Source organism: Penaeus vannamei, chromosome 9, assembly GCF_042767895.1.
Source record: "Penaeus vannamei isolate JL-2024 chromosome 9, ASM4276789v1, whole genome shotgun sequence".
Lineage (NCBI taxonomy): Eukaryota > Metazoa > Arthropoda > Malacostraca > Decapoda > Penaeidae > Penaeus > Penaeus vannamei.
Genome location: NC_091557.1, coordinates 35618188 through 35639579, shown reverse-complemented (window position 1 = coordinate 35639579; position 21392 = coordinate 35618188). Strand labels below are relative to the sequence as shown.

At 37.1% G+C, this 21392-nt stretch overlaps 7 protein-coding genes across 7 annotated transcripts in view; 1 reads left to right on the top strand and 6 right to left on the bottom strand.

Moving 5' to 3' along the window:
* The window catches only part of LOC113812724 (uncharacterized), a 6376-nt gene extending 1404 nt beyond the window's left edge, over window positions 1-4972 (bottom strand). Inside the window, exons 1-5 of the mRNA XM_070125024.1 lie at window positions 4604-4972; window positions 4146-4377; window positions 2627-2805; window positions 2283-2567; window positions 1868-2095 (exon numbers count right to left, since the gene is read on the bottom strand). Of these exons, the coding sequence (XP_069981125.1) occupies window positions 1868-2095; window positions 2283-2567; window positions 2627-2805; window positions 4146-4377; window positions 4604-4888 (1209 nt within the window). The 5' untranslated portion in view covers window positions 4889-4972. The remainder of the gene's footprint in view (window positions 1-1867; window positions 2096-2282; window positions 2568-2626; window positions 2806-4145; window positions 4378-4603) is intronic.
* A 1703-nt stretch (window positions 4973-6675) lies between these two features.
* On the bottom strand, window positions 6676-7553 carry LOC138862722 (protein lethal(2)essential for life-like). Its single transcript, XM_070125652.1, has 2 exons — window positions 7175-7553; window positions 6676-6988 (listed from the first exon to the last, which is right to left on the bottom strand). The coding sequence occupies exons 1-2, from the start codon at window positions 7457-7459 to the stop codon at window positions 6755-6757; spliced, it is 519 nt and encodes a 172-aa protein (XP_069981753.1). The 5' UTR covers window positions 7460-7553; the 3' UTR covers window positions 6676-6754.
* Window positions 7554-8921: 1368 nt separating this feature from the next.
* On the bottom strand, window positions 8922-9862 carry LOC138862620 (protein lethal(2)essential for life-like). Its single transcript, XM_070125088.1, has 2 exons — window positions 9490-9862; window positions 8922-9284 (listed from the first exon to the last, which is right to left on the bottom strand). Exons 1-2 carry the CDS (start codon window positions 9772-9774, stop codon window positions 9051-9053), a joined length of 519 nt encoding a protein of 172 aa, XP_069981189.1. The 5' UTR covers window positions 9775-9862; the 3' UTR covers window positions 8922-9050.
* Window positions 9863-11518: 1656 nt separating this feature from the next.
* On the bottom strand, window positions 11519-12430 carry LOC138862619 (protein lethal(2)essential for life-like). Its single transcript, XM_070125087.1, has 2 exons — window positions 12061-12430; window positions 11519-11872 (listed from the first exon to the last, which is right to left on the bottom strand). Exons 1-2 carry the CDS (start codon window positions 12343-12345, stop codon window positions 11639-11641), a joined length of 519 nt encoding a protein of 172 aa, XP_069981188.1. The 5' UTR covers window positions 12346-12430; the 3' UTR covers window positions 11519-11638.
* Window positions 12431-13762: 1332 nt separating this feature from the next.
* Window positions 13763-14708, bottom strand: LOC138862618 (protein lethal(2)essential for life-like). Its single transcript, XM_070125086.1, has 2 exons — window positions 14334-14708; window positions 13763-14133 (listed from the first exon to the last, which is right to left on the bottom strand). The coding sequence occupies exons 1-2, from the start codon at window positions 14616-14618 to the stop codon at window positions 13900-13902; spliced, it is 519 nt and encodes a 172-aa protein (XP_069981187.1). The 5' UTR covers window positions 14619-14708; the 3' UTR covers window positions 13763-13899.
* A 1665-nt stretch (window positions 14709-16373) lies between these two features.
* On the bottom strand, window positions 16374-17278 carry LOC113820705 (protein lethal(2)essential for life-like). Its single transcript, XM_070125085.1, has 2 exons — window positions 16901-17278; window positions 16374-16694 (listed from the first exon to the last, which is right to left on the bottom strand). Exons 1-2 carry the CDS (start codon window positions 17183-17185, stop codon window positions 16461-16463), a joined length of 519 nt encoding a protein of 172 aa, XP_069981186.1. The 5' UTR covers window positions 17186-17278; the 3' UTR covers window positions 16374-16460.
* A 1910-nt stretch (window positions 17279-19188) lies between these two features.
* LOC113820706 (protein lethal(2)essential for life-like) lies at window positions 19189-20080 on the top strand. The gene is made up of 2 exons (XM_070125084.1): window positions 19189-19573; window positions 19782-20080. The coding sequence occupies exons 1-2, from the start codon at window positions 19289-19291 to the stop codon at window positions 20013-20015; spliced, it is 519 nt and encodes a 172-aa protein (XP_069981185.1). The 5' UTR covers window positions 19189-19288; the 3' UTR covers window positions 20016-20080.
* Window positions 20081-21392: the final 1312 nt, after the last annotated feature.

Below are 21392 nucleotides of genomic sequence, written 5' to 3'. Positions count from 1 at the left end.
TACACTGAGACACAACAAATGCATACAGTGAACCCTCGCTTTTCGCGGGGGTTACGTTCAAAAAAGAACCCGTGATAGGCGAAATCCGTGAAGTAGTAACCTTTACTTTTTTACAATTATTATACAATGAAATACTCTACAATACTTTGAAACCAAAGAACAAAACCTTTACAGACCCAAGCATTTGTTTAACAAATAAAATTACTGTATAAACGTTTTTTTTTATTATTATTATTAATAACAACTGTACTGTAAAATAATAATTTTAATCATCAATACGAACTGAATGCTTCATGGGTTTTAGAGAAAATTTGCAAACTTAAATTTGGCAAACTGTTATACGTACATGTACATATTAAACCGTAACGTTATTAACAAACAGGTAGAGAAGAAGCGGAGAATTAGTTTAACCAATCAGAATGCAGAACACAATGCAAATCCGTGAAGCAGCGAGAACGCGAAAGGTGAACCGCATTATAGTGAGGGTTCACTGTGTATGATTTATATATATATATATATATATATATATATATATATATATATATATATATATATATATATATATATACGCTCACGTATGTTTTTATGTGTGTAAATATTACATACCAACACACAGTCAAATATACTTTGTGTGTATATAAGCACAATATATGTATATATACACTGTATGTTTATGTACAAATGCATGCAGATATATAGATATATATAGATATATATGTATTCATATATATACATATAAATATATATATAGATAGATAGATAGATATAGATATATAAACATACACACATGTATATATACATTTATATTTATATGTATACGTATATATCTATCTGTATTTAAGTCTTGTCTGCATATATATAAGTATATATAGGGATTAAATATGCATATGCATATATACATATATGTATACATATGTTTATACATATATATGTGTAAATGCATACATAAATACATATATGTGTTTGTGTGTGTGTGTGCATATATATGCACATATATACATTAGTATATGTATGGACACACAGACACACATGCAGACATCCATAATATATTCATATAATGCCTAATACGAACACACCCGCACGCGTACACGGAGACATACATATATGTGTGTGTCTGTTTATCTATGTATCAACTTATTTATTTATGTATATATAAATATACATTCAATGTGATTCATTTCATTGAAAAATAATCATGAAAGCATAGGTCATAGCAATCGGAAGTCAATCCTATTTACGTTTGGTATTCTAAAGTCTCGAAGAGCTATCTCTTATGAAAACTATCCTACAATTTGCAGTCGATTCTGTTCCAATAATATCGCGAAAAGGGAAAGCAAACAAAACTATATTATCATAAATATATATATATAAATTTCATGTAACATTATCCACAATAACAAAAAAGGAGTTAATTTACCGTACATTTTCTTTTAGATTATTTCAGCTAATGAAATATGCTTTCTCAAGCTGCCATCGTTTATATCAAGGGACACAAAGGCACAGGTCACAACAGTTGCAAATAGTGAATCATCTTTGCATTTGGTAAAGGTATTTTCCTCGAGAGTTTCGAAGAACCATCTGCTATGCAATACTTGTGACAGCTGGTGATTTCTCTTTGCATTTGGTACTGTTGTTTTTTCTTCAATACTTTCGGAGAACCATCTGTTATGCAATCTATGACAGTCGATGCTTTTTTCGATAAGTTCGCGAGAAAGGAAGGCAAGTAAAGTCAAACACGCATATAAACAAATATAATTTATTAAAAAAAAAAAATCTTATCCCTTTTAACATTATCCTAAATAATAAGTAGTTAAAAACATAGTCTTTAAGATTAGATTACAATCACAGTTAATGATATATGTTATGCTGCCTGTGGAATCTTCGGAGCCGTGACAGTCAACACGCCATCGGAAGACATTGCGGAAGTCACGGCCTCCATGTCCACTTTGCCTGGGAAGTTGAAACGTCGACAGAAGCTTTTCATGGACTTGAAGTCGCCCTCTTCCTTTTCCACTCGACCTTCCACCACCACCTGATTATCTTCCACTCTGACCTTAACGTCTCCACTCTTGAAGTCATGAACATCTAGTACAACCTGTATATAGAATCCAGTATTTATTTTTCTAGTTTTTTTTTTTCAATTTTATATTAATGAATATTTAAATACTCTTTTAAACCTAATCTTAAGTTTGAAAAGCTTTTTAAACATATTTCTATTCATGTAAATGAATGTTTAAATTATTTGTTTGCGATCCACATGGATTTTAGATTGTAGAACTAACCTTGTGATTCTGGTCGTCTTCGCTGAAGGCCATGACTTGGTTCTCCTGCTGCAGATTGCGGTCTCTTACACGTCTGTAGCTACTCATCAGATCACTCACGGATTTGGTTTCTCCCCAAGTGTCCAGGATTTGGTCGATGGCTGTCTCAAAGTGCTTCCGAATATCCTCGAAGAAGGAATCGTGGAAGAAAAGTCCCTTCTCAGCAATGGGGAGAAGTGAATCCTCTTTGCATTTGGGAGCTTCTAGTTTCTGTTCAGTAGTAGTATTTTTGTTCTCCATATTTCTCTATCGTTTATCGCTTCAATAGAGTAGAGTAAGACTCCTGGCAATGTAGATAAAGCTACAGCTTGCTTTGATCTCTCACCGAGTGTCGTTTCCGTTGTGTCTAGCGAGAGGCGGCTGCTGAGGCTTTTATATGGCGCGAGTTGGGTGTGCGCCCACTTTCCACCTCTTTCTGGACGCATCACTAAGGCACTCTTGGCAACATCTTCATTCGAAATCTCGTGAAACTTCATGTTCTCAACTTAATTAAGATGATTGCTTTCGGTACAAGCTTGTGAAAATGAATGAAATCTATTTTGTGTGTGTATGCGTTTACAAGTATATTCCATCATCTATATGGCCATTATTCATATAGACATAAGAACACATACGCGCACTAACGCACACACACACACGCGCGCGCAAACACATAAAAACACACAAGCACAGACACACACACATACACATATATAGAGATATGCATTTGTATGTAGATACTGAATACAAATAAACACATACATACGCATTTTTGACGAGAAACGCGAGCAAACCATGGTTTAGTTTGGTTTGCCTCGCCTTGCCGAATTCGTCAAAAAAAAGACCCTGCATCCAACTTGCTATCAATGTAAACAAACGACCGTAATACGAGATATGAGTGACAGAATCATTCGCAGAAGGAAACAGAGTAGTCTCTGTTTGTAATATTCGTGAAATTACCGACGAAAAGTTATTAAAAAAAAATTATCCACACACTTTAAAGCAAGTCTAAAAGTTTATTATCTACTATTCATAATATAGATGGGTCTACCAAACTGCGAGTTTAGAATGGATATAACATGGGTAAATAAAAGCGCACTTCGAACATCCCAGGATAGGCAAAATACAGTTATAAATAACTAGTACTTTTCTTCTTGAGAATAATAAAGCTATCAATATACTCCATTTAATACTTCTGGTAGATAAAACAACTTGTTAGTATATATCATGTATTAGCGACAAAATAAGCAAATTATCACAAGAATTTCATCGTTATCATTCATTTCTTTCGGCCATGTTGGCGGTTTCTTTATCACCATGACGTCCTGAAAGTGTAGCCGACTTCTTCTTGGAGGAAGTTAGAAAATGCTTGGTTTGGTTCCGAAACCAGACCAAGATATCTGACCAAGGATGTTTCAAGACTTTTCAAGAAATCTTGAATTATCTTGCGGTCAAAAATGCGCCTCTACATACACAAACCTACTTTGTGTGTATGTGTGAGGACAATGTAAGCATACAAATTTGGATGTTTACAAACATGCGCGCGCACAAACACATAAATATGCATATATAATGAGGCAGAAAGATAGAAAGATGATTATAACATACCATACGTATATGTGTGAATATATTTCAAGTACTTCCTGCCTAGGTAAGCATTTGTTACCCAAACAGTTTCGCGGAAAGGGAAGGCAAGTAAAGTCAGACATGTAAACAAATACAATTTATTTATAAAAGAGCAAAAGCATTATACCTTTTAACATTATCAAACACAACATTAAGCAGCTCCTTAAACATTGTCTTTAAGATTAGATGATAGTTTCAGTTAATGAAATAAGTTTTCTTATGCTGCCTGTGGAATCTTCGGAGCCGTGACAGTCAACACGCCATCGGAAGACATTGCGGAAGTCACGGCCTCCATGTCCACTTTGCCTGGGAAGTTGAAACGTCGACAGAAGCTTTTCATGGACTTGAAGTCGCCCTCTTCCTTTTCCACTCGACCTTCCACCACCACCTGATTATCTTCCACTCTGACCTTAACGTCTCCACTCTTGAAGTCGTGAACATCCAGTACAACCTGTTTATAGAATCGAGTAAGAATATTTATTTTTATTTATTTTTTAATCTATTTATTTATTTATTTATTACCTTTCCTTTTTAGTTTTCATGATTATCTAAATACTATGTTTGCGTGAACTATATCTTTTATATATAACCTTTAATTTTAAAAAAATCTTCTATTCATGTAAATGAATATCTAATTCAATGTTTTTTATCCACATAAACTAGATTGTAAAACTAACCTTATGATTCTGGTCGTCCTCGCTGAAGGCCATTACTTGGTTTTCTTGCTGCAAATTGCGGTCTCTTACACGTCTGTAGCTACTCATCAGATCACTCACGGATTTGGTTTCTCCCCAAGAATCCAGCATTTGGTCGATGGCTGTCTCAAAGTGCTTCCGAATATCTTCGAAGAAGGAATCGTGGAAGAAAAGTCCCTTCTCAGCGATTGGGAGAAGTGTATCCTCTTTGCATTCGGGAGCTTCTGGTTTCTGTTCAGCAAGGGCGTTAGTAGTTTTGTTCTCCATATTTCTCTATCGTTTATCACTTTAGTAAGATTGAGTACGTCTCTCGGTGATGTAAAGCTACAGCTTGCTTTCTTTTTTCAAAGAGCGTTGTTTCGGTTGTGTCTGGCAAAGGGCGGCTGCTGAGGCTCTTATGTGGCGCGAGTTGGGTGTGCGCCCACTTCCCACCTCCATTTCGACGCGGGATGGTGGCATGCTTGGCAACATCTTCAATCGAAATCTCGTGAAATTTCTAGTTCTCAATCTAAGATAAATGCATGCGATACAATCATGCGATAAATGCTTCATTACTGGACGTTTCAAGTGGTATATTCCATCACCTATAAGGGCATCATTTAGAGACACAACAGCAATATACACACGCACACATATGTATGTATATATTTGTAAATATTACATACCAACACACACAAACATACTTTTTGTGTGTATAAGGGCAATATATGTATATATACACTATCTTTATTTACAAATACATACATGTGTGTGCATATATACATACATACATACATACATATATATATATATATATATATATATATATATATATATATATATATATATATATATATATATATATATATATATATATATATATATATATATGTATATATATATAAACATAAAGTCTCATAGGGACACAAACACACACACACACACACACAGACACACACGGACACGGAGACATACATATATGTGTGTGTCTGTTTATCTATGTATCAACTTATTCATTTATGTATATATACACACAAAATTTTGATTCATTTCACTGAAAAATAATCATGGAACCACAGGGCATACCAAACGGAAGTGAACCCTATTTGCGTTTGGTACTTTAATTTCTTCAAGTTTCGAAGAGCCATCTATTATGAAAACTATGCTGCAATAGACAATCGATTGTGTTCTAATAAGTTGGCGAAAAGGGAAGGCAAACAAAACTAATCTATTATGAAAATATATACATTTACTGTAACTTTATCCAAAATAACAATAATGAGCTAATCTAACATACATTGTCTTTTAGATCATTTCGGCTAATGAAATATGCTTTCTCAAGCTGCCCGTGAATTTTATGGCCATCGTTTATATCATTGTGTCAACGATATGGAAACCGGATGGGTTTGCCTTGCACTTTGGCCCTAACAGCTGCCTTCCTTCCGTGCATCGAGGTACCACGCCTGAGCCCTGCTTGCCCAAATAACTTTCTCCGCCTCGAGCAAGTCCGCCGGAAGCACGGACACCCCACAAATTAGAAGCTGGCACCCAGCAACAGGACAAGGAGTCGCTGGACATAACCGTCTCGTCAGGGAGACCGGGGTTCATGAGAGGCAGACCAGACCTAGCAGACAGAAAGGGCAGTCACAGGACAGGAGGCACCCTCCGCCCTCGGCACTCGGGGCTTACGTTGACACAAGGGACATAAAGGCACAGGTCACAACAGCTGCAAATAGTGAATCATCTTTGCATTTGGTAAAGGTATTTTCCTCGAGATTTTCGAAGATCCATCCGTTATGCAATCATTGCGACAACTCGGAAGACCATTATTAAGTTTTACTAGTATATTCGAAAAATAATGATGGAACCAAAGGTCACAACAGTTGGAAGTAGTGATTTCTCTTTGCATTTGGTACTGTTATTGTTCTTCAGTGCTTTCGGAGAACCATCTGTTATGCAATCTATGACAGTCGATGCTTTTTTCGATAAGTTCGCGAGAAAGGAAGGCAAGTAAAGTCAAACAAGCATATAAACAAATATAATTTATTTTTAAAAATGTCTCATTCCTTTTAACATTATCCTAAATAATAAGTTACTTAAACATACATTGTCTTAAAGATTATGTTACGATCAGAGTTAATGATATATGTTTTCTTATGCTGCCTGTGGAATCTTCGGAGCCGTGACAGTCAACACGCCATCGGAAGACATTGCGGAAGTCACGGCCCCCATGTCCACTTTGCCTGGAAAGTTGAAACGTCGACAGAAGCTTTTCATGGACTTGTAATCGCCCTCTTCCTTTTCCACTCGACCTTCCACCACCACCTGATTATCTTCCACTCTGACCTTAACGTCTCCACTCTTGAAGTCATGAACATCTAGTACAACCTGTATATAGAATCGAGTATTTATTTTTATAGATATTTGTCTTTCATTTTTATATCAATGAATATTTAAATACTCTTAAACCTAATCTTATATTTGAAAAGTTTTTAAAACAATTTTCTATTCATGTAAATGAATGTTTAAATTATTTGTTTGCGATCCACATGCATTTTAGATTGTAGAACTTACCTTATGATTCTGGTCGTCTTCACTGAAGGCCATTACTTGGTTCTCCTGCTGCAAATTGCGGTCTCTTACACGTCTGTAGCTACTCATCAGATCACTCACGGATTTGGTTTCTCCCCAAGTGTCCAGGATTTGGTCGATGGCTGTCTCAAAGTGCTTCCGAATATCCTCGAAGAAGGAATCGTCGAAGAAAAGTCCCTTCTCAGCGATTGGGAGAAGTGAATCCTCTTTGCATTCGGGAGCTTCTGGTTTCTGTTCAGCAAGGGAGCTAGTATTTTTGTTCTCCATATTTCTCTATCGTTTATCGCTTCAATAGAGTAGAGTAAAACTCGTGGAAATGTAGATAAAGCTACAGCTTGCTTTGTTCTCTCACCGAGTGCTGTTTCTATTGTGTCTAGCGAGAGGTGGCTGTTGAGGCTTTTATGTGGCGCGATTTGGGTGTGCGCCCACTTTCCACCTCTTTCTGGACGCATCACTAAGGCACTCTTGGCAACATCTTCATTCGAAATCTCGTGAAACTTCATGTTCTCAACTTAATTAAGATGATTGCTTTCGGTACAAGCTTGTGAAAATGAATGAAATCTACTTTGTGTGTGTGTGCGTTTACAAGTATATTCCATCATCTATATGGCCATTATTCATATAGACATAAGAAATACGCGCACTAACGCACACACACACACACACACGTGCGCAAACACATACACACACACAAACACAGACACACACACATACACTCATATATAGAGATATGCATTTATATGTAGATACTGAATACAAATAAGCACATACATACGCATTTTTGACGAGAAACGCGAGCAAGCCATGGTTTGGTTTGGTTTGCTTCGCCTTGCCGAATTCGTCAAAAACAGACCCTGCATCCAGCTTGCAATCAATGTAAACAAACGACCGTAATACGAGATATAAGTGACAGAATCATTCGCAGAAGGGAACAGAGTAGCCTCTGTTAGTAATGTTCGTGAAATTACTGACGAAAAGTTATAAAAAAAAATCATCCACACACTTTAAAGCAAGTCTAAAAGGTTATTATCTACTACTCATAACATAGATGGGTCTTCCAAACTGCGACTTTAGAATGGATATAACATGGGTAAATAAAAGCGCACTTCGAACATCCCAGGATAGGCAAAATACAGTTATAAATAGCTAGTACTTTGCTTCTTGAGAATAATAAAGCTATCAATATACTCCATTTAATACTTCTGGTAGATAAAACAACATGTTAGTATATAATATCATGTATTTGCGACAAAATAAGTAAATTATCACAAGAATTTCATCGTTATCATTCATTTCTTTCGGCCATGTTGGCGGTTTCTTTATCATCATGACGTCCTGAAAGTGAAGCAGACTTCTTCTTGGAGGAAGTTAGAAAATGCTTGGTTTGGTTACGAAACCAGACCAAGATATCTGACCAAGAAGGGTTTCAAGACTTTTCAAGAAATCTTGAATTATCTTGCGGTCAAAAATGCGCCTCTACATACACAAATGTACTTTGTGTGTATGGGTGTGAGGACAATGTAAGCATACAAATTTGGATGTGTACAAACATGCGCGCGCACAAACACATAAATATGCATATATAATGAGGCAGAAAGATAGAAAGATGAATATAACATACCATATGTATATGTGTGAATATATTTCACGTACTTCCTGCCTAGGTAACCATTTGTTATCCAAACAGTTTCGCGGAAAGGGAAGGCAAGTAAAGTCAGACATGTAAACAAATACAATTTATTTACAAAAGAGCAAAAGCATTATCCATTTTAACATTATAAAAAATAACAATAAATAGTTCCTTAAACATACATTGTCTTTAAGATTAGATGATAGTTTTAGTTAATGAAATGTTTTCTTATGCTGCCTGTGGAATCTTCGGAGCCGTGACAGTCAACACGCCATCGGAAGACATTGCGGAAGTCACGGCCTCCATGTCCACTTTGCCTGGGAAGTTGAAACGTCGACAGAAGCTTTTCATGGACTTGTAATCGCCCTCTTCCTTTTCCACTCGACCTTCCACCACCACCTGATTATCTTCCACTCTGACCTTAACGTCTCCACTCTTGAAGTCATGAACATCCAGTACAACCTGTATATAGAATCGAGTAAGAATATTTCTCTTTTTTTTCTTTTTTTTCCTTTCCTTTTTAATCTTCATGATTATCTAAATACTCTGTTTGCGTGACCTAGATCTTTTATATATATAATCTTTAATTTAAAAAAAATCTATTCATGTAAATGAATATCTAATTCAATGTTTTTTTTATCCACATAAACTAGATTGTAAAACTAACCTTATGATTCTGGTCGTCTTCGCTGAAGGCCATGACTTGGTTCTCCTGCTGCAAATTGCGGTCTCTCACACGTCTGTAACTACTCATCAGATCACTCACGGATTTGGTCTCTCCCCAAGTGTCCAGGATTTGGTCGATGGCTGTTTCAAAGTGCTTCCGAATATCCTCGAAGAAGGAATCGTGGAAGAAAAGTCCCTTCTCAGCGATTGGGAGAAGTGAATCCTCTTTGCATTCGGGAGCTTCTGGTTTCTGTTCAGCAAGGGCGTTAGTATTTTTGTTCTCCATATTTCTCTATCGTTTATCACTTTAGTAAGATTGAGTACGTCTTGCGGTGATGTAAAGCTACAGCTTGCTTTCTTTTCTCAAAGAGCGTTGTTTCGGTTGTGTGTGGCAAAGGGCGGCTGCTGAGGCTTTTATGTGGCGCGAGTTGGGTGTGCGCCCACTTCCCACCTCCATTTGGACGCGGGATGGTGGCATGTTTGGCAACATCTTCAATCGAAATCTCGTGAAATTTCTAGTTCTCAATCTAAGATGAATGCATGCGATACAATCATGCGATAAATGCTTCATTACTGGACGTTTCAAGTGGTATATTCCATCACCTATAAGGGCATCATTTAGAGACACAACAGCAATATACACACGCACACATGTGTATGTATATATTTGTAAATATTACATACCAACACACACTCAAACATACTTTGTGTGTGTATAAGGGCAATATATGTATATATACACTGTAGGTTTATTTACAAATACATACATGTGTGTGCATATATACATATATATATATATATATATATATATATATATATATATATATATATATATATATATGGGGGGGTGCACATATATATGTATATATATACATATAAAGTCTCATAGGGACACAAAAACAAACACACACACACACACACACACACACACACACACACACACACACGGAGACATACATATATGTGTGTGTCTGTTTATCTATGTATCAACTTATTCATTTATGTATATATACACACTCAATTTTGATTCATTTCACTGAAAAATAATCATGGAATCACAGGTCATACCAAACGGTAGTGAACCCTATTTGCGTTTGGTACTTTAATTTCTTCAAGTTTCGAAGAGCCATCTATTATGAAAACTATGCTGCAATGATCAGTCGATTGTGTTCCAATAAGTTGGCGTAAAGGGAAGGCAAACAAAACTAATCTATTATGAAAATATATACATTTACTGTAACTTTATCCAAATTAACAATAATGAGCTAATTTAACATACATTGTCTTTTAGATCATTTCGGCTAATGAAATATGCTTTCTCAAGCTGCCCGTGAATTTTATGGCCATCGTTTATATCATTGTGTCAACGATATGGAAACCGGATGGGTTTGCCTTGCACCTTGGCCCTAACAGCTGCCTTCCTTCCGTGCATCGAGGTACCACGCCTGAGCCCTGCTTGCCCAAATAACTTTCTCCGCCTCGAGCAAGTCCGCCGGAAGCACGGACACCCCACAAATTAGAAGCTGGCACCCAGCAACAGGACAAGGAGTCGCTGGACATAACCGTCTCGTCAGGGAGACCGGGGGGCATGAGAGGCAGACCAGACCAAGCAGACAGAAGAGGCAGTCACAGGACAGGAGGCACCCTCCGCCCTCGGCACTCGGGGCTTACGTTGACGCAAGGGACATAAAGGCACAGGTCACAACAGTTGCAAATAGTGAATCATCTTTGCATTTGGTAAAGGTATTTTCCTCGAGATTTTCGAAGATCCATCCGTTATGCAATCATTGCGACAGCTCGGAAGACCATTATTAAGTTTTACTAGCATATTCGAAAAATTATGATGGAACCACAGGTCACAACAGTTGGAAGTAGTGATTTCTCTTTGCATTTGGTACTGTTATTGTTCTTCAGTTCTTTCGGAGAACCATCTGTTATGCAATCTATGACAGTCGGTGTTTTTTTTTTTTTTTTTTTTTTTTTAAGTTCGCGAGAAAGGAAGGCAGGTAAAGTCAAACAAGCATATAAACAAATATAATTTATTTTTAAAAATGTCTCATTCCTTTTAACATTATCCTAAATAATAAGTTACTTAAACATACATTGTCTTAAAGATTATGTTACGATCAGAGTTAATGATATATGTTTTCTTATGCTGCCTGTGGAATCTTCGGAGCCGTGACAGTCAACACGCCATCGGAAGACATTGCGGAAGTCACGGCCTCCATGTCCACTTTGCCTGGGAAGTTGAAACGTCGACAGAAGCTTTTCATGGACTTGAAGTCACCTTCTTCCTTTTCCACGCAACCTTCCACCACCACCTGATTATCTTCCACTCTGACCTTAACGTCTCCACTCTTGAAGTCATGAACATCCAGTACAACCTGTATATAGAATCGAGTATTTATTTTTATAGTTATTTGTCTTTCATTTTTATATTAATGAATATTTAAATACTCTTTTAAACCTAATCGTATATTTGAAAAGTTTTTAAAACAATTTTCTATTCATGTAAATGAATGTTTAAATTATTTGTTTGCGATCCACATGGATTTTAGATTGTAGAACTTACCTTATGATTCTGGTCGTCTTCGCTGAAGGCCATGACTTGGTTCTCCTGCTGCAAATTGCGGTTTCTTACACGTCTGTAGCTACTCATCAGATCACTCACGGATTTGGTCTCTCCCCAAGTGTCCAGGATTTGGTCGATGGCTGTCTCAAAGTGCTTCCGAATATCCTCGAAGAAGGAATCGTGGAAGAAAAGTCCCTTCTCAGCAATGGGGAGAAGTGAATCCTCTTTGCATTCGGGAGCTTCTGGTTTCTGTTCAGCAAGGGCGTCAGTACCTTTGTTCTCCATATTTCTCTATCGTTTATCGCTTCAATAGAGTAGAGTAAAACTCGTGGAAATGTAGATAAAGCTACAGCTTGCTTTGTTCTCTCACCGAGTGCTGTTTCTATTGTGTCTAGCGAGAGGTGGCTGTTGAGGCTTTTATATGGCGCGAGTTGGGTGTGCGCCCACTTTCCACCTCTTTCTGGACGCATCACTAAGGCACTCTTGCCAACATCTTCATTCGAAATCTCGTGAAACTCCATGTTCTCAACTTAATTAAGATAATTGCTTTCGGTACAAGCTTGTGAAAATGAATGAAATCTATTGTGTGTGTGTGTGCTTTTACAAGTATATTCCATCATCTATATGGCCATTATTCATATAGACATAAGAAATACGCGCACTAACGCACACACACACACACGTGCGCAAACACATACACACGCACAAGCACAGACACACACATACACTCATATATAGAGATATGCATTTATATGTAGATACTGAATACAAATAAGCACATACATACACATTTTTGACGAGAAACGCGAGCAAGCCATGGTTTGGTTTGGTTTGCTTCGCCTTGCCGAATTCGTCAAAAACAGACCTTGCATCCAGCTTGCTATCAATGTAAACAAACGACCGTAATACGAGATATGAGTGACAGAATCATTCGCAGAAGGAAACAGAGTGGTCTCTGTTAGTAATGTTCGTGAAATTACTGACGAAAAGTTATAAAAAAAATCATCCACACACTTTAAAGCAAGTGTAAAAGGTTATTATCTACTACTCATAACATAGATGGGTCTTCCAAACTGCGACTTTAGAATGGATATAACATGGGTAAATAAAAGCGCACTTCGAACATCCCAGGATAGGTAAAATACAATTATAAATAGCTAGTACTTTCTTCTTGAGAATAATAAAGCTATCAATATACTCCATTTAATAATTCTGGTGGATAAAACAACAAAATAAGTAAATTATCACAAGAATTTCATCGTTATCATTCATTTCTTTCGGCCATGTTGGCGGTTTCTTTATCATCATGACGTCCTGAAAGTGAAGCAGACTTCTTCTTGGAGGAAGTTAGAAAATGCTTGGTTTGGTTACGAAACCAGACCAAGATATCTGACCAAGAAGGATGTTTCAAGACTTTTCAAGAAATCTTGAATTATCTTGCGGTCAAAAATGCGCCTCTACATATACAAATATACATTGTGTGTATGGGTGTGAGGACAATGTAAGCATACAAATTTGGATGTGTACAAACATGCGCGCGCACAAACACACAAATATGCATATATAATGAGGCAGAAAGATAGAAAGATGATTATAACATACCATATGTATATGTGTGAATATATTTCACGTACTTCCTGCCTAGGTAACCATTTGTTATCCAAACAGTTTCGCGGAAAGGGAAGGCAAGTAAAGTCAGACATGTAAACAAATACAATTTATTTACAAAAGAGCAAAAGCATAATCCATTTTAACATTATAAAAAATAACAATAAATAGTTCCTTAAACATACATTGTCTTTAAGATTAGATGATAGTTTTAGTTAATGAAATGTTTTCTTATGCTGCCTGTGGAATCTTCGGAGCCGTGACAGTCAACACGCCATCGGAAGACATTGCGGAAGTCACGGCCTCCATGTCCACTTTGCCTGGGAAGTTGAAACGTCGACAGAAGCTTTTCATGGACTTGTAATCGCCCTCTTCCTTTTCCACTCGACCTTCCACCACCACCTGATTATCTTCCACTCTGACCTTAACGTCTCCACTCTTGAAGTCATGAACATCCAGTACTACCTGTATATAGAATCGAGTAAGGATATTTCTCTTTTTTTTTCCCCCTTTCCTTTTTAATCTTCATGATTATCTAAATACTCTGTTTGCGTGACCTAGATCTTTTATATATATAATCTTTAATTTAAAAAAAAATCTATTCATGTAAATGAATATCTAATTCAATGTTTTTTTATCCACATAAACTAGATTGTAAAACTAACCTTATGATTCTGGTCGTCTTCGCTGAAGGCCATGACTTGGTTCTCCTGCTGCAAATTGCGGTCTCTTACACGTCTGTAGCTACTCATCAGATCACTCACGGATTTGGCTTCTCCCCAAGTGTCCAGGATTTGGTCGATGGCTGTCTCAAAGTGCTTCCGAATATCCTCGAAGAAGGAATCGTGGAAGAAAAGTCCCTTCTCAGCGATGGGAAGAAGAGAATCCTCTTTGCATTCGGGAACTTCTGGTTTCTGTTCAGCAAGGGCGTTAGTAGTTTTGTTCTCCATATTTCTCTATCGTTTATCACTTTAGTAAGATTGAGTACGTCTTGCGGTGATGTAAAGCTAGAGCTTGCTTTCTTTTCTCAAAGAGCGTTGGTTCTGTTGTGTGTGGCAAAGGGCGGCTGCTGAGGCTTTTATGTGGCGCGAGTTGGGTGTGCGCCCACTTCCCACCTCCATTTGGACGCGGGATCATGGCATGCTTGGCAACATCTTGAGTCGAAATCTCGCGAAATTTCTAGTTCTCAATCTAAGATGAATGCGTGTGATACAATCATGCGATAAATGCTTCATTACTGGACCTTTCAAGTGGTATATTCCACCACCTATAAGGGCATCATTTAGAGACACAACAGCAATATACACACGCACACATATGTATGTATATATTTGTAAATATTACATACCAACACACACTCAAACATACTTTGTGTGTGTATAAGGGCAATATATGTATATATACACTATGTTTATTTACAAATACATACATGTGTGTGCATATATACATACATACATACATATATATATATATATATATATATATATATATATATATATATATATGTATATATATATATATATATATGGGTGTGTGTGTACATATATATATGTATATATATAAATATAAAGTCTCATAGGGACACAAACACACACACACACACACACACACACACACACACGGACACGGAGACATACATATATGTGTGTGTCTGTTTATCTATGTATCAACTTATTCATTTATGTATATATACACACTCAATTTTGATTCATTTCACTGAAAAATAATCATGGAACCACAGGTCATACCAAACGGAAGTGAACCCTATTTGCGTTTGGTACTTTAATTTCTTCAAGTTTCGAAGAGCCATCTATTATGAAAACTATGCTGCAATAGACAATCGATTGTGTTCCAATAAGTTGGCGAAAAGGGAAGGCAAACAAAACTAATCTATTATGAAAATATATACATTTACTGTAACTTTATCCAAAATAACAATAATGAGCTAATTTAACATACATTGTCTTTTAGATCATTTCGGCTAATGAAATATGCTTTCTCATGCTGCCCGTGAATTTTATGGCCATCGTTTATATCATTGTGTCAACGATATGGAAACCGGATGGGTTTGCCTTGCACCTTGGCCCTAACAGCTGCCTTCCTTCCGTGCATCGAGGTACCACGCCTGAGCCCTGCTTGCCCAAATAACTTTTTCCGCCTCGAGCAAGTCCGCCGGAAGCACGGACACCCCACAAATTAGAAGCTGGCACCCAGCAGCAGGACAAGGAGTCGCTGGATATAACCGTCTCGTCAGGGAGACCGGGGGGCATAAGAGGCAGACCAGACCTAGCAGACAGAAAGGGCAGTCACAGGACAGGAGGCACCCTCCGCCCTCGGCACTCGGGGCTTACGTTGACACAAGGGACATAAAGGCACAGGTCACAGCACTTGCAAATAGTGAATCATCTTTGCATTTGGTAAAGGTATTTTCCTCGAGATTTTCGAAGATCCATCAGTTATGCAATCATTGCGACAGCTCGGTAGACCATTATTAATTTTTACGTTTCTTTTTAAAAAATAATGATGGAACCACAGGTCACAACAGTTGGAAGTAGTGATTTCTCTTTGCATTTGTTACTGTAATTTTTATTAGAGAGTTTCGAAGATCAATCTGTTATGCAATCTGTGCGACAGTCGTTTTTTTTTTTCGAAAAGGAAGTCAAACACATATAAACAAATAAAATTTATTTTTAAAAAGTGTCTTATTCATTTTAACATTATCAAAAATAATTAGTTAAACATACTTTGTCTTTAAGATTAGATTACAATCACAGTTAATGAAATATGCATTCTTATGCTGCCTGTGGAATCTTCGGAGCCGTGACAGTCAACACGCCATCGGAAGACATTGCGGAAGTCACGGCCTCCATGTCCACTTTGCCTGGGAAGTTGAAACGTCGACAGAAGCTTTTCATGGACTTGAAGTCGCCCTCTTCCTTTTCCACTCGACCTTCCACCACCACCTGATTATCTTCCACTCTGACCTTAACGTCTCCACTCTTGAAGTCATGAACATCTAGTACAACCTGTATATAATATCGAGTAAGAGTATTTTTGTAGTTTTTCCCTTTCCACTAATTATAATTAAAATCTAAATAATCTATTTGCGTTACTTAGATAATTACTGAAGAAAATTTAATTTGAATAGTTTCTGTAACTTCTTTCTTTTATTCATTAAATGAATATCAAAATAAGTGTGTGATCCACACGGATTTCAGATTGTAGAACTAACCTTATGATTCTGGTCGTCCTCGCTGAAGGCCATGACTTGGTTCTCCTGCTGCAAATTGCGGTTTCTTACACGTCTGTAGCTACTCATCAGATCACTCACGGATTTAGCTTCTCCCCACGAATCCAGCATTTGGTCGATGGCTGTCTCAAAGTGCTTCCGAATATCCTCGAAGAAGGAATCGTCGAAGAAAAGTCCCTTCTCAGCGATTGGGAGAAGTGAATCCTCTTTGCATTCGGGAGCTTCTGGTTTCTGTTCAGCAAGGGCATCAGTACCTTTGTTCTCCATTTTTCTCTATTGTTTAGCGCTTCAGTAAGGTAGAGTAAAAACGTGAAAATGTAGATAAAGCTATAGCTTGCTTTGTTCTCTCTCCGAGTGTTGTTTCTGTTGTATCTTGCGAGAGGCGGCTGCTGAGGCTTTTATGTGGCGCGAGTTGGGTGTGCGCCCACTTCTCACCTCCTTTTGGACGCGGGATCATGGCATGCTTGGCACGTCTTGATTCGAAATCTCGTGAAACTTCTTGTTTTGAACTTAGCTGAAAAAATTTCTTTCGGCAAAACCTTGCGAAATTTTTTCCATCATCTGTATGGTCATTATTTATACTGAGAGACAAAAGAACACATACGCTCACTAACATACACACACACACGCGCACACGCACATATATATATAAATATATATGTATATATATATATATATATATATATATATATATATATACTTTTAAATATATAAATATATACATAAATATATACATATATACACATACACCCATACAGAGATATACATATATATGTAGATCTTGAATACAAATAAGCACATATATATGTACACACACACACATAAGACATAATTATCTAAGCAATGCAAATAGATTATTTAGATTTTAATTAGAATTAGAGTTGAAAGGGAAAAAAATGGAAGAATAAATACTCCTACATATACAACTTTACATGCCTTCCCTTTTCGCGAAACTGTTTTGATAACAGATGGTTACCTAAGTAGGAAGTACTTGAAATGTATACACACATATACATATGGTATGTTATAATCATCTTTCTATCTCTTTAAATGTGCATATATGTACACTTATATTGTCCTCACACCAATACACACCATGTATGATTGTGTATGTTCAGGCGCATTTCTGACCGTATGATGATTCAAGAATTTTGAAAATTCTTGAAACATCCTTCTTGTCAGATATCTTGGTCTGGTTTCGTAACCAAACATTTTCAAACTTCCTACAAAGGAAGTCTGCTACACATTTATGACGTCACAACAGTAAACAAAACGACAACGTGACCGACGGAAATGAATGACAACGGTGATAATTTACTTATTTTGTCGCCAATAGATGATGATATATACTAGCAAATTGTTTTATCTACCAGAAGTACAAGCTATTTATAACTGCATTATGGCTTTCCTGGGAAAACCATAATACAAAGTGTGTTTTTATTTTTACCGATGTTATTTCCATTCTAAACTCCCAGTTGAAAGACCCATCTTTGTTATGAATGGTAGATATTATCCTTTTAGATTTGCTATAAAGTGTGTGGACGATTATTTCTTTTTCTTTTCAGAACTTTTGTGCTATGCAATATGTATAAGATATTATGAAATTTGTTTATCTTCTTCAGTAAATGTAAAACCACGACAAGAAAAGATTTCGTCGGTAATATCACTAACATTACTAACAGCATCTACTGTTCTCTTCTGCGAATAATTCTGTCACTCACCATCTCGCATTGCGAACGTTTGTTTACATTGATAGCAAGCTGGAAGTTGGGTCTGTTTTGACGAATTCGGGAAGGCGAAGCAAACCAAACCAAACAATGGCTTCCTCGCGTTTCTCGTCAAAAGTGCGCATTGTGTGTTTGTGTGTGCGTATATATGTGCTTACATATAGACGCTTACATATATATGCATATCTCTATATGTGTGTATATGTATATATGTATATATTTTTATATTTAAATGTATATATATATGTGCGTGTGCGTGCATGCGTGTGTGTGGGTCAGTGCGAGTATGTGTTCTTGTGTCTCTATATAAATAATGACCATTCATGGAAAATATCTATAAGAATAATTACTATTTAGGCATTTTTCGCAAAGTTTCACCGAAAGCAATAATTTTAGCTAAGTTGAGAACTAGAAGTTTCACGAGATTTCAAATGAAGATGTTGCCAATTGTGCCATAGTCCCGCGTCCAGAAGGAGGTGGAAAGTGGGCGCACACCCAACTCGCGCCACATAAAAGCCTCAGCAGCCGCCTCTCGCTAGACACAACAGAAACAACACTCGGAGAGAGAACAAAGCAAGCTGTAGCTTTATCTACATTTTCACGTTTTACTCTACCTTATTGAAGCGCTAAACAATAGAGAAAAATGGAGAACAAAGGTACTGACGCCCTTCCTGAACAGAAACCAGAGGCTCCCGAATGCAAAGAGGATTCGCTTCTCCCCATCGCTGAGAAGGGACTTTTCTTCCACGATTCCTTCTTCGAGGAGATTCGGAAGCACTTTGAGACAGCCATCGACCAAATGCTGGACACTTGGGGAGAAGCCAAATCCGTGAGTGATCTGATGAATAGCTACAGACGTGTAAGAGACCGCAATTTGCAGCAGGAGAACCAAGTCATGGCCTTCAGCGAAGACGACCACAATCATAAGGTTAGTTCTACAATCTAAAATTTACGTGAATCGCAAATGCACTGATTTAATTCATCTACATAAATAGAAAGTTGTTTCAAAAACTTTTCAAATTGAAAATTAGCTTTAATAAAACCATATAGGTCAAGCAAACAGAGTATTTGAATATTCATTAATATAAAAATGGAAGACAAAAAGCTAAATAAATACTACTCGATTCTATAAACAGGTTGTACTAGATGTTCATGACTTCAAGAGTGGAGACGTTAAGGTCAGAGTGGAAGATAATCAGGTGGTGGTGGAAGGTCGAGTGGAAAAGGAAGAGGGCGACTTCAAGTCCATGAAAAGCTTCTGTCGACGTTTCAACTTCCCAGGCAAAGTGGACATGGAGGCCGTGACTTCCGCAGTGTCTTCCGATGGCGTGTTGACTGTCACGGCTCCAAAGATTCCACAGGCAGCATAAGAAAACATTTCATTAACTGAAACTATCATCTAATCTTAGAGACAATGTATGTTTAAGGAATTTATTGTTATTTTTGATAATGTTAAAATGAATAGTGATTTTGCTATTTTATAAATAAATTGTATTTGTTTACATGTGTGTATGACTTTAATTGCCTTGCCTTTTCGCGAAACTGTTTTCATATGGTTACTGAGGTAGGAAGTACTTGAAATATATACACATACATATATGTTATAATCGTTTTTCTATCTCTCTATATGTGCATGTGTGTTTATGTGTGCGTGCGCGCCCGTTTGTACATATACATATCTGTACACTTATACTGTCCTCACACCAATACACACAAAGCATTTTTGTGTATTGGTGTTGTTGTTGAGGCATTTTCAAAATACTCCAGAGGAACTTTGGTATATTTTCACGACGTAACATTAGTAAACAAACAAGTTGTTATATCTGTACCTGCCAGAAGTATTAACTGGAGTATATTATTAGTTTTATTATGCTCTAGAAGAAAAGTACTAGCTATTTATAACTGCATTATGGCTACCCTGGGATGTTTAAAGTGCGTTTTTATTTACCGATGTTATTTCCATTCTAAACTCGCTGTTGAAAGACCCATTTTTGCTATGAATGATGGATATTATCCTTTTAGACTTGCTCTAAAGTGTGTGGACGTTTTTTTTTCACTTTATTTTATAACTTTTTGTTCCACAATATGCAGATGATATTTTGAAATCCTTATTTCGTTTATCTTCTTCAGTGAATGCAAAACCACGATAAGAAAAGATTTCTTCTTCGGTAATATCACTAACATTACTAACAGCATCCACTGTTCTCTTCTGCGAATAATTCTGTCACTCACCATCTCGCATTGCGATCGTTTGTTTACATTGATAGCAAGCTGGAAGTTGGGTCTGTGTTTGACGAATTCGGCAAGGCGAAGCAAACCAAACCAAACCATGGCTTGTTCGCGTCTCTCGTTAAAAATGTACCTTATGTATTTCTGTGTGCGCATATATATGCTTATTTGTATTCAATATCAACATATATATGCATATCTCGTTATGTGTGTATATATACATATTTTGTAAATGCATATACTGTATGTGTGTGTGTGTGCATGTGTACGTGTTAGTGCGCGTATATGTACTTGTTTTCTATGTAAATAATGATCATATAGATGATGGAAGATATCTATAAAAACGAATGATTAGTATTTAGGATTTTTCGCAGTGCTGTTGTGAGGTTTTCAACCTCCTCCCCCCCCCCTACAGACCTTACCCATCATCTATCCTCCCCCTCCCCCCTTTTTTTCCTCTATCCTCATATCCCTCTCCTTATTCGTACCCTCTCCTTGTCCCCTCGCTTTTTATACTC

What these genes read in the sequence shown, in the direction of transcription:
- LOC138862618 (XM_070125086.1), bottom strand. Translation starts at nt 14,618, where the DNA reads ATGGAGAACAAAACTACTAACGCCCTTGCTGAACAGAAACCAGAAGTT. An exon ending in AAGACGACCAGAATCATAAG is followed by an intron (nt 14,134 to 14,333) that starts GTTAGTTTTACA and finishes TTCTATATACAG; the next exon opens with GTAGTACTGGATGTTCATGA.
- LOC138862722 (XM_070125652.1), bottom strand. Translation starts at nt 7,459, where the DNA reads ATGGAGAACAAAAATACTAGCTCCCTTGCTGAACAGAAACCAGAAGCT. An exon ending in AAGACGACCAGAATCATAAG is followed by an intron (nt 6,989 to 7,174) that starts GTAAGTTCTACA and finishes TTCTATATACAG; the next exon opens with GTTGTACTAGATGTTCATGA.
- LOC113820706 (XM_070125084.1), top strand. Translation starts at nt 19,289, where the DNA reads ATGGAGAACAAAGGTACTGACGCCCTTCCTGAACAGAAACCAGAGGCT. An exon ending in AAGACGACCACAATCATAAG is followed by an intron (nt 19,574 to 19,781) that starts GTTAGTTCTACA and finishes TTCTATAAACAG; the next exon opens with GTTGTACTAGATGTTCATGA.
- LOC138862619 (XM_070125087.1), bottom strand. Translation starts at nt 12,345, where the DNA reads ATGGAGAACAAAGGTACTGACGCCCTTGCTGAACAGAAACCAGAAGCT. An exon ending in AAGACGACCAGAATCATAAG is followed by an intron (nt 11,873 to 12,060) that starts GTAAGTTCTACA and finishes TTCTATATACAG; the next exon opens with GTTGTACTGGATGTTCATGA.
- LOC138862620 (XM_070125088.1), bottom strand. Translation starts at nt 9,774, where the DNA reads ATGGAGAACAAAAATACTAACGCCCTTGCTGAACAGAAACCAGAAGCT. An exon ending in AAGACGACCAGAATCATAAG is followed by an intron (nt 9,285 to 9,489) that starts GTTAGTTTTACA and finishes TTCTATATACAG; the next exon opens with GTTGTACTGGATGTTCATGA.
- LOC113820705 (XM_070125085.1), bottom strand. Translation starts at nt 17,185, where the DNA reads ATGGAGAACAAAGGTACTGATGCCCTTGCTGAACAGAAACCAGAAGCT. An exon ending in AGGACGACCAGAATCATAAG is followed by an intron (nt 16,695 to 16,900) that starts GTTAGTTCTACA and finishes TATTATATACAG; the next exon opens with GTTGTACTAGATGTTCATGA.